The 12,224-nt window shown below is 39.6% G+C and overlaps 1 protein-coding gene across 2 annotated transcripts in view; it reads left to right on the forward strand.

The window, feature by feature from the left end:
- Positions 1 to 11,619, forward strand: part of ENTPD7 (ectonucleoside triphosphate diphosphohydrolase 7) — a 41,070-nt gene extending 29,451 nt beyond the window's left edge. For both annotated transcript variants that reach the window (XM_025991851.2, XM_072739752.1), the window contains 4 exons: positions 129 to 453; positions 3,115 to 3,200; positions 4,769 to 4,930; positions 6,508 to 11,619. In XM_025991851.2, the coding sequence (XP_025847636.1) occupies positions 129 to 453; positions 3,115 to 3,200; positions 4,769 to 4,930; positions 6,508 to 6,739 (805 nt within the window). In that variant the 3' untranslated portion in view covers positions 6,740 to 11,619. The remainder of the gene's footprint in view (positions 1 to 128; positions 454 to 3,114; positions 3,201 to 4,768; positions 4,931 to 6,507) is intronic.
- Positions 11,620 to 12,224: the final 605 nt, after the last annotated feature.

The following is a 12,224-nucleotide window of genomic DNA, read 5'->3' on the forward strand; positions in this document are numbered from 1 at the left end:
CTAGGGATGCCATGTAAAACAAGGTATCTGTGAAGTGCATTCTTGGGTCAGCTTCTTAAGCTAGGTGTTTCTTAGAAGAGGTTGAGTACATTAGTGATGTGTTTTGTTTGTTTTTGTCATTGTGACAGGTTGCTGGGCCAAAAGACGGGTCTGAGTCCGGACAATCCATTTCTGGATCCCTGCCTGCCTGTGGGCCTCACAGATGTGGTAGAGAGGAACAGCCAGGTGCTACATGTGCGAGGAAAAGGAGACTGGGCATCTTGCGGGGCAATGCTGAGCCCCCTACTGGCTCGCTCCAATACCAGCCAGGCTTCGCTGAATGGCATCTACCAGTCGCCAATTGACTTCAACAACAGCGAGTTCTACGGTTTCTCTGAATTTTTTTACTGTACAGAGGATGTGTTACGCATCGGTGGCCGATATCATGGGCCAACATTTGCCAAAGCTGCTCAGGTAAATTGTTTATAATAAAGATACCTCATGCCAGCAGCCATTTATTGGATGTCTTTGTGCCAGATGCTGTGCAAAGAGCTTTGCATGCCTGATCTCACTGGATTCTTCATGAGCCCTCATTTTATAGATGAAAAAGTGGACTCAGAAGTTAAGGAAACTGCTGTGCCATACTGTCTTTAAATTCATTAAGCTTAGGTTTCCATGCACGTCCTGATCACCCAAATTATCACTCAAGTCCAAAATTGTTGTGTTAGCTAATGGTTTTTCCTCTAGTTTTCCCATAATCATGTTTAATGTTTGTGGCCAAGAGTGTCATCCCTAGATATTTTTCCCCTTACTGAGTATTCTCAATTGTATTGTGCTTTTGGAGATGATGTCTCACAGGTGGGCAAGTGTACTTTCATTTTCTTGGTTTGGGTTATTAGGAGGCCAGAATGGTGTATAGGGTCATTTGGAGTATTAGAAAGATGTTGGGAAAAGCAATGTGAATGGAAGTATTAAGACCAAAATACAGAAGAGATAAAAATTCATTTAGAGCATAAATACAACATTAATAGCTTATGGGCTTAAATCATTAGTTACCTGAACAAGTAAAGTTTAGCTAGCTTTCTATACCTCCTCCTTTAAAAAAAAAAAAAGATTTATTTATTTGTTTTAGAGAGAGAGAGAGAGCAGGTAAGCAGAGGGAGGGGCAGAGAGAAAGGGAGAGTATAGCTCTTTTATTATTTTTTTAAAAGATTTTATTTATTTGAGGAAGAGTGCACATTTGCACATGAGTTGGGGGAGGTGTATAGGGGGAGGAAGAGGGAGAGAATATCAAGCAGACTCCACACTGAGCAGGGTGCCCAACTTGGGGCAGGATCCCACCACTAGAGATTATGACCTGAGCCGAAACCAGGAGTGGGATGCTCAGTGACAGCCACCCAGGCACCCCATCTCCTTCTTTAATATAGATGCATGTCTGAAGTTTTACCTATCTTTCTTTCTTTTCTTTCTTTTTTTCGCCTATCTTTCTGATCTCTTCTTTTAGCAGAGAAACTTATGGGAAGAATCTGTCCTTTCTTAAAATTTTAAATTCTTTATGCTTTGTTGCAGTTCTCTAGGGTTCTCTGGATAGAAGACTTGCAATTTTATAATATCTATGGGGTGCTTGGGTAGCATAGTTAAGTGTCCAACTCTTGGTTTTGGCTCACGTCCTGATCTCAGGGTCATAAGATCAAGCCCTGAGTGGGAATCTGTGCTCAGCACGAGTCATGAGATTCTCTTTCCCTCTCCCTCCATCCCTCCTACTTGTGTGTTCACTCTCTCTCTGAAATAAATAAATAAATCTTAAAAAAAGAATGTATCTGTATTATGTGTACTATTCTGTTCCCTAAAGGCAGTCCCTAAGAAATACTGAGGGGGTGCCTGGGTAGCTCGGTTAAGCGTCTGCACTTAAGCATCTGCTTTGGGCTCAGGGGCTAGGATCCTGGGATTGAGCCCTGCAACAGGCTCCCTGCTTATCAAGAAGTCTGCTTGTCTCTCACCCTCTGACCTTCCCCCAGCCCCATTTGTACTCGCTCTCTCTCTCTCTCTCAAGTAAATAAATAAAATCTAGAAAAAAAAAAAAAGGGAAAAAGAAAAGAAAGAAAAAGAAAGATTTAGGAAAACCTGATTTATATTTGTTCTTTCTTCTCCAGCATCCAGGAATACACTAATATTCCAGCATCTAGGTCTCCCTAACTGTCCACAGCCTACATCTTTCTCTCATTTTAAAGCTTCTTTTCATTCTATTCCCTTGAACATCAATGGGCTCAAGTTATTGCTTCCCCCAAGTTTCTAGTGGCTTAATATGTTCTCTCTCCCAGGTAAAAGATAATTTTGTTCTCTCTCTTTTTTTTTTACTTTGACTCAACTGTTACTTTTCCAGTTATACCTTCATTAGCAACCAAATCCAAAACTGCAGTCCTTCCCAATTTACCTGTTTCCCTCCCCTAATTTAATTTTCCTGTGAGCATTTATGTCATCTAACACACTCTATGTATGTGTATATGTATGTATTTATGTATGTACATGTATGTACACGTGCATGTATATGTATCTGGTTATTGTCTGTCTCACCACGAGAATGTGAGCTTCATGAGGGCAGAAAGTTTGGTCTGTTTTGTTCACTGCTAGATCTCCCTGGCACCTAGAGTGGTACCTGGCACAAAGCAGACATTCAGGAAATGTTAGTTTACTGATCAGACCAAAAGGAATGATTCCTCTAGGGAGAACGACAATATGGAGACTGGCCAGTAGTAGAAGTTTGACCACTCTGTACCATCTGCGTTACCTGCTCATGTTAGTCTTACATAGAGCAGAATGAGGCTCCCTTTGGCTTTGGTGTTGCTATTCCTGGTTCTAACCTTATCTCCGTCTGAAGCCAAAGAGGCTCAGGAGCCATACTAGGCTGGCTTTGTATTGGACTTGAGTTGATGGGAATAAAAAGGAGACCCTTAGCAGCCTGGATTTTGGCACTTGGTTGCAGAGTGTCCAGTGAATGAATATGGCGCTCCCATTTTCCTTTGTCAACTAGTAGCCCCACAAGTTAACTTTAGACAGGGAGCAGCTGTGATAGTAGGGAAGTTACAGAGTTTGGCTTTCATTTTGTGTTGCACCATTTCTGTGCAATTGTTCCAGGATTACTGTGGCATGGCTTGGCCAGTACTAACTCAGAGATTCAAGAATGGCCTCTTTTCATCACATGCAGATGAGCATCGACTCAAGTAAGTGACTTCCTTTTCTCCCCTGGATGTGGCCTGAAAACGTAGATGGCAGATTATAATGAGGGAGAGAGCGCAAGTAAGAGTACAGGTGGGATCTTATATTGAAAGAGAATTTGATTATTTTAGATTTTGGCTTTCTGAGCAATAGGGGCCAAAATAGCAAGCCTAGTTTAACAAAGCCAAGGAAAACCAGAGTTACCAAAAGATATGAGTGGCTTGAAATCAAAAGTGGTGGGCTTTCTTAATTAAAATATAGAACATGCAAAAAAGTAGAAAGAAAAGTAACACAAACCTCACCCAAGCTTCAGCAAATGCCAATATTTTGCCAGTTTGGTTCATTAGTCCTCCCATTTTTGTAAACATTTGTAAAGTATTTTATTTTTTTTAAATGATTTTATTTATTTATTCATGAGAGACACACAGAAAGAGAGAGGCAGAGACACAGGCAGAGGGAGAAGCAGGCTCCATGCAGGGAGCCTGATGTGGGACTTGATCCCAGGACTCCAGGATCACACCCGGGGCCGAAGGCAGGTGCTAAACTGCTGAGCCACCCAGGGATCCCCATTTGTAAAATATTTTAAACATAAAAATAAAACAGTATCGTGAGCTCCCGTGTACCTGTTACTCTGCTTCTCTACCAATGGTTATCAATTTCTGCCCAATCTTGTTGCATTGATTTTCCCACCCTTCTATTCCCCTCCTACTGCAGCTGGGTTATTTTGAAGCAAATCCCAGACATCATGTACATACACTTGTAGGTATCTCAGCAGGGTCCTAGAAGATAAGGACTCAAGAAAAGGAAAAGGGGGCACCTGGTGGCTTAGTTGGTTAAGCAGCTCTTGATTTTGGCTCAGGTCATGATCTCAGGGTTGTGAGATTGAGCCCCACATTGGGCTCTGCGCTGGGCGTGGACCCTGCTTGAGATTCTCTTCCTTTCCATCTGCCTCTACCCCTGCCCTCTTAAAAAAAAAGAAAAAGAAAACATGGTCACAATATCATTACTGCATGAAGGTGTTCTTTTGTGGTAAACATCAAGATAAAGTAGGCTCAGGTTTGGCTCCACCTAGAGGGGAGGAAGGTGAAGTGTAAAGAGAAATGTTGACCTCCAGTGGGAATATAATAGACACGGGAGGGAGGGCACATTGTCTGACCATCTTCCTACTCCCAGTTCACCAGATGAATCAGAAAGTGAAGAACGTGTGAGAATTTAGCAAATTTTGTGTGCTGACACGTTTCATGAAGGACATTCCAGAATTATGAGGCAACTGAGAAGATAGATCCTAATGGTCATCTGGGTCAATACTGCCTTAATGAGAACATTTGTGCATTCTCACAATTGTAAAGTTTCCTTTCCCTCTCCATCTTGGTGACCAATAATACTACTGTAAATTTATGTGGGGTTTTTTTTGCGGTTCACAGGGTATTAATATGTTGAAGTACTATGTAAATTTAAAGAAGTCATAAACTGCATTTATTACATTGGTATATCAAAAAAATAGAAAAAATTAGCATTAGAATTCTCTTTTTTTCCTTCTTCTTCTTTAAAAAAATATTATTTTATCACACAGATATCAGTGTTTTAAATCGGCTTGGATGTACCAAGTCCTGCATGAAGGATTCCACTTTCCCTATGACTACCCACACCTGCAGACAGCCCAGCTGGTATATGACCGAGAGGTTCAGTGGACACTGGGAGCCATTCTGTATAAAACACGATTCTTACCACTCAGGTAAAGTGGACTGAACTGGCATCTTGAGATCAGAGGATGTAGGTTGGTGTCTCAGAATAGGTTTCTTAAGTGACCTCTCTCCCTCAACAAAGCATCCAAACTAAGTCCCTTTATTACTACCTCATGAAATATTATTTCTACCCAGGCATGTTAAAACAGAAAGAAGGCTTGAGAATTTAATCAGGAGTCTGTTCTTTAGCTTTGCAATTTCAGGAATTCAGTTTTATTTGTTCACCCATAATAAATCAGTCTTTACTTAACCAGTTCTAAGATACTGAGTGATAAACTAAAATGTCATTCTTAGGTTACTGTAGAAAGCATCTGACTAGAGAAATGGGATAGGCTGTGTTATAGTCATTCTAGAGATCATATAATTGATTTAGAAGGCTTTTTGGGGGGCAGAATTAGAACAAAGCACATGAGATGCACTTAGGGGGGTATCGTCATCAAGCTGTGATAGCCTGATGTCTTGCTCTATGGACCATAAGATAGTTGGAATAATTTTTAGGTTCTTTCTACCCTGGATTATTTCAGATAAACTAAAATGAATTTTTAATCTTTGCTGCCTGTTTCCATATACTCAGAAGACAGGCAGCTGATAGAAGTGAAAGAAGTGGGGAGCTACAGAGTATGCGCTCCAGATGAAGCTGACTACTGTGAAGAAATGCTGTTCCAGCATCTGCCAGTTCTCATTTGTCAGGACAAGCCAGAAATCCATATTTTATAGGCAGTCTTTCAATTTGGAGATTCACATTTTAAGAAAATACTGCAGGTCAAACAAAACAAAGATGAATCTGGTATCTGGAGCAAAGAGCAGCTTCTGTTCTGAGCAGGCAGTCTACTGCTCTTTGGCTTACAGATCTCATTTTTTTCCAGATTACAATCCTGTTGATCAGGTGACAGCTTTCTCTCCATATATCCTAAATCCTTAGGAAGCACAGTCAATTTTTTAAAAGATTCAGATACAGTCGGATTTCTTGTTTGGATTTAGAGATCACTCTATTCTTGTTAGTACTGTATTTACAAATTGTATGTATGTACTTACAGAAAGGTATGGGGTCACTGTTAAGACTAAGGTTATAGATGATCAGCCTTATCTTACTATTCATTTTTTTGCCTTCTGATTTTGTCCCCAGATTCTGGAGAATGTAGGCCTGTGATGCTCCCTCTGTAGGCCCTGGCAAAGAAAATACAGGATAAATCACATAGCAGTCCTAGGGCTGGAGACATTCTTTAGCTTTGCTTGCCCTGTGAAGATGGTATCCTAGTACATTTGCATGAATAGAATGAATGGTATAACACCACTGGCCTTTTTGTTTTTAATTTTATTCATTTATTATTGAGAGATATAGAGTGAGAGAGAAAGGTACAGACATAGGCAGAGGGAGGAGCACGCTCCATGAAGCTCCATGCAGGGAGCCTGACATGGGACTTGATCCCGGGTCTCCAAGATCACACCCTGGGCTGAAGACAGGCGCTAAACTGCTGAGCCACCTGGGCTGCCCCCACTGGCCTTTTAAATCAGCCTATTTCTCTTTGAAATTAACATTACTTTATACCTTCAAACTCTTCCCTAGGGATCTACGGCAAGAAGGTGTCCGGCAGGCCCATGGTAGCTGGTTCCGTCTCTCCTTTGTCTACAACCACTATCTCTTCTTCGCCTGTATCCTGGTGGTGCTACTGGCCATCATACTGTATCTTCTGCGGCTACGCCGAATTCACCACCGACAAACTCGAACCTCAGCTCCGTTGGACTTGCTATGGATCGAGGAGGTGGTACCCATGATTGGGGTACAGGTGGGGCCTTGAGGCCAGACAAGGACTTGGGAAGTTCCTGTACCCCGCAGTTGCTGCCCATTGAATTCCACCATTTTCTTGTACTGGCCTCAGATGCTGCTTTGCCTGACCTTAGGATATTTGGCCTTGGAATTTCTACCTTAATATCTACTTTAATTCCTTTTCAATATCCAGGTCCTCTTCTCTGAGAGAAGCTGTAATTTAGTCTGTGAAGAACTAAATAATGAGAGTTTGGTGCTAACAAAGAGGACCAACCTTAGTCCAGTTGAAGCATGCTTCTACTCCTTTATCTGAGAGGTCTAGTGTGTTCCTGGCATCTAGACTTTTCTCCCCTTGCTAAAGCATGAAATTTGGCATTGGGTAAACTGGAAGCTTGGTTATAACCAAACTTGGAGCATCTGATACAAAGCTGAAGACATTCCAGCAAGTGCAGCAGCCCCTTCTTTCTCTGTAACAGAGATAATCATTTACATGGAGATCCACACCCTTTAGTAGGGAATCCAAGATATTTGCATTTCAGTGGAACATATAGGAACTTCCAGGCAACCAAAATAACATAGTTTCTTTGCTTACTTGACAAGCCATTATGAGTGTGTGGCCCAAGATCCCTGATGTGTTGCTGATGTTAATTAATTAGTATGTGATTTTAAAAGGTTAGAAACCCTTCTAAATGAATGGTCAAAGACTAATGGTATCTTATGTGATACCTGGTATGCCCAGGATAGAAAATGTTTCTGTGTCTATGCTTCACTGGCTGTTTGGGCATTAATTTTTCTTTTTGAGCCTTAAATGTACTTGTGGGTGGAGAAACTGATGAGATTGGAGATCTGGATTTGTCTGGTTTTAAGTTACTGTCTGTAGGCCTATTTCAATGAGCCTCTTTACAGCAAAATTCAAAAGGAGTTCATTTATTTCACTAAGATCAATATATAGTTCAGAAAGGGGTGTATTTGGATTGTTTTTAAAAGAAGGAAAGAACAGCATCAGGAGAGTGGGCAAAGGCAATAAAATCCAAGCTCTTACTTTTTCTGAGAAATAGAAATTTTCTCAATTTGACCCATGGAATGTTTGAAAAGAAGCAAATTCTAAATTTAGGAATAGATAAATCTGCTAACAAGCCACCTGGCAAATTTCAGAACTTTGATTAAGAGATTGCTCCATCACAGACAGCATTCCCATTAATGAGGAGAGAAGAAAAGCCATATGATTACATTTTCATCCACTACCTTGCAGGAGCTTTGTTCCTCCTCTACATGTAGCCTTTAAATTGCACCTTCCCCCATGGGATCTTTTTCACTTTATCCTGTCCTACATGTAGCCTCCGATGTCCTTCCCAATAATTGCTTCCAGATTTGAAGTAGCTTTCTTTTCTTTTTTGTCACTTTATTTTTAGGGTTAGATGAGTACAGTAAATGATCCCTGACTTTAATGGGGGAGAAAAGTAGAATTCTTAAACCATAAATAACATAGTGTGAGCAGAAAGAAATTAAATGCTTCATAAAACAAAAATAAATCAAGATCCTCCTGGAAATAAACTGAGATGAAAACTCTCTCTTAGTTGGTAGGTGAAAAGATGATGGGTCTAAATTGTTTTCAAAACAGATAAAAATGGATCTAGCAAAGAGTCTTATAGTTTTCTTTGGAACTATTTTTACTTTCATTAGGGCTTTGTGTCACAGCAGTTTCCTTTCATCTTTAAGACTTCTAAATTGCCTTGATTTTGACTTCTTCTCTTTGGGTCCCTATGAGTGAGCCCTCACCTTGAGTGCTGCTTAGAAATAATGTCAGAACATGTTTTGCTAGCCAGTGCCTCCCCAGGTACTCTTTTTCCCTCATCTTGGTTTTCTCATGAGATCTTCTCAGTGATCTGGTCAAAAGCTACCTAATTAGCTAATAGTGATGACATTTGTGTGCTGGAAATGAAGTTGCAGCAGGGAGGTGGTGAGGAGTCCAGTTTGAAAACTCTTTATTAATGAAGTTATTCTTCCTCCTGGTTCTAAAAATAGTAGCTGCCATCTATTAAGCATTTATTGTGTGCCATACACTCTTCAGAATTTTATGTATATTATTTAATCATTATGACAGCCTTTTTCAGATGAATATTACTTTTTGTGTTTTTATAATTGAGAAACCCAGGATATCACACGCTTATCTTTTTTTTCAATGTAAATGTATTATTCTTAATTTATTTTAATTAGCTTTTAACTTTTTGTTTAGTGTATTATATCCTATTTATTATTTTCATATTATAGGACCTAGGCTTGTCTTTGTTACCACGAGTATGACTTTTCAGAGTTCTATGGTATAAACATAAGAAGGACATGTTTTTATCATACCCCTCAGAAAAACTGAGTATTTGCTATTGGTATTGGTTCCTGTGCCTCTTTCATTGTTCTCAATTAATCATTTTAAATGAAATCTCATTAGGTGGAAACAGAAGCCACTTATTCTTTGAAGGCCAATTACTTATATGTATTGCTTTCTCATGATCATCCTGTGAATAGAATTGATCCATCTTGTCTTTTAGCCCTTAGTCTTTAAAGATTTCTTAAGATCTGTGTTTGTATTTCTGCATTTTCAGTGGTTTTCCTGTGAAGATAATTACAGTTTCATTAAAGTCACATCCCAGAAGTTCCTCTGAGTCTTACCAACTAGTCTTCTATGAATAATAAATCTGAGTGGTTTTAGTACTTCTTATCCTTAGTGAGACAAGCTGCAAATGTCAAAATCAGAGTCAGTGGCTGATAGGGGATAATGCTTTATTAGTCTTACGATGGCACAACTCATCACTTTTCTCTGAATTCTTGTTACCAGAACATAATGAAAATATGTATATCCCCATTTATGGCATTACATTGACTTAAGTTGCAGTTAACTCTAGGCCAAATTATACCATCTTTGTTTCTGTACCTTAACTCCTTGGATTGATTTTCGTTGCTTTAGGGAATTTAGTCACTTTCCAACAACCTTATCTTAATCTTTCATGTTATCCAAAGTATTCCACCTCTCCTCCCTCCCCTCAGCCTGACAGCTTTAACTTCATAGGCATTGGGCAATGATTATTAAAATGTGGTTATTGAGTCTGTCATGCACTTGCTCAGCTAATCTTTTCAGATATTACCATTTAGTATCACATGCATATTTGTTGTCATTGTTGAGGTATAGTTGACATATAATATCATATTAGTTTCAGGTGTACAACACAATGACTTGATATTTGTGTACACTGCAAAATGATCACCACAGTGAGTCTAGTTTCCCCGTCACCATATAAAGTTATGTAACATGCAAGGTGGTGTTATTGACTCTAGTCACCATGCTGAACATTACATCCCATGACATGACTTATTTATGACTGGAGTTTATACCTCTTGACCCTTCTTCTGTCTTGCTCAACCACCCTGCTACCCCCATTCTGGCAACCACCTATTTGTTCTCTGCATCTATGAGGTTTTTTTCCTTTTGTTTTAGATTCCACATATAAATGAAACCATATGGTTGTCTTTCTCTAATTCATTTAGCATAATACCCACAGGGTCCGTCCACACCACAAATGGCAAGATTTCATTCTTTTTTTTATGGCTGAGTAGTATTTCTCTATATGTGTTTGTGAGGGGTGTACATCTTTATCCATTCATCCATCAGTGGACACTTTGGTTGTTTTCTTATTTTGGCTATTGTGAATGCTGCAGTGAACATGGCATATATCTTTTTAAATTAATGCTTTCATTTTCTTCAGCTAAATATTTACATGGTAGTTCCATTTTTAGTTTTTTGAGGAACCTTCATACTGTTTTCCATTATGGCTACACCAATTTACATTCCCAATAGTGCACAATAGTTCCCTTTTCTCTATATCCTCATCAACACTTCTTTTTGATAATAGCCATCCTGACAAATGCAAGACGATATATCTCATGGTTTTGAGTTGTATTTCTCTGGTGATTCCTGATGCTCAGCATCTTTTCATGTGCCTGTTGGCCATCTGTATGTCTTCTTTGGAAAAATGTCTGTTCAGGTCCTCTGCTCACTTTATTTTTTTTTTTAATTATTTTATTTTATTTTATTTATGGTAGTCACAGAGAGAGAGAGAGGCAGGCAGAGACACAGGCAGAGGGAGCAGCAGGCTCCATGCACCGGGAGCCGGATGTGGGATTCGATCCCGGTTCTCCAGGATCGTGCCCTGGGTCAAAGGCAGGCGCCAAACCGCTGCGCCACCCAGGGATCCCTCTGCTCACTTTAAAATCAGATTGCTTGTGTTTTGTTATTGAGTTGTAGGAGTTCTTTTTATAATTTGGATGTTAACCCCTTACCAGATTTATGATTTGCAATATATTTTCCCATTCAGTATGTTGCCTTTTTGTTAATGGATTCCTTTGCTATGCAGAAGCTTTTTAGTTTGATATAGTTTCATTGTTTATTTTGGTTTTTATTGCCATTGCCTTTGGAGTCAGATCTAAAAAAATACAGCCAAGAGTGATGTCAAGAAGCTTATTGCATATGTTCTCTTCTAGGAGCTTTATGGTTTCTGGTCTTATATTCAAGTCTTTAATCCATTTTGAGTTAATTTTTGTGTATGGTATAAGATAATGGTCCAGTTTCATTCTTTTCCATGTGGCTGTTCAATTTTTCCAACACCATTTATTGAAGAGACCGTCCTTTCCCCATTGTGTATTCCTGCCTCCTTTGTTGTAAATTGAGTCAATCATATATGCAAGGGTTTATTTCTGGGCTCTCTTCTGTTCTATTGATCTGTGTGTCTGTTTTTATGCCAATACCATACTGTTGATTACTATAGCTTTGTAATATAGTTTGAAATCAGGGAGCATGATGCCTTCACATCCATATTTACATTTTTGAAATAAAATAACTTCTCACTGGTATTATCTAAATAGATGGCTCTTTCTAATCCTTTTCCCATGCTTTTGTTTTGCTTTCTGTCAGGAGTGAGACAAGTGGGTGGTATGATATAGGGGAAAGAACACTGGTGTCACAAACAGCAGACTTGGATTCTCGTCCTGGCTGTGTCATTGACTAGCTCTGGTACTCCAGGCAGGTCACTTGCCCTCTCTGGTGCATTTCTCATTTGCAAAACAAGGTGGCTGGATAAGATGCTCTGACCTAGTTCCAAAGGGAGAACCAATGGCCTGAAGAACTAAAGGTGAGAGAACAATAGGAAAGTGATAGTTTCAGGAAGAGGATTTTGGTTTTTGGTTCAAAAGACCAGGTTGCCCAAAGGAGAGCCGGTGGTCATCTCCTACTTTATTCATTGTCCCTGACATTAAGGTTGATGGGAATGGAGTTTCCAATAGCAATCATTAATACATAAATTTCAGAAGAGATTTTTACAGCTGGGATGTTAGAGGTCTGTCTTCTGTTAACCTCCTTGGTTTCATGGATGATGAAATCGAGGCTGAGAGCAGTGGTAATATGTGCAAAGTCACAGTGAGTGGCCTCTAGGATTCCATTTCCTCTGTTCTCTAAACTATAAATACAT

This window comes from Vulpes vulpes, chromosome 15 (genome assembly GCF_048418805.1).
Source record: "Vulpes vulpes isolate BD-2025 chromosome 15, VulVul3, whole genome shotgun sequence".
Lineage (NCBI taxonomy): Eukaryota > Metazoa > Chordata > Mammalia > Carnivora > Canidae > Vulpes > Vulpes vulpes.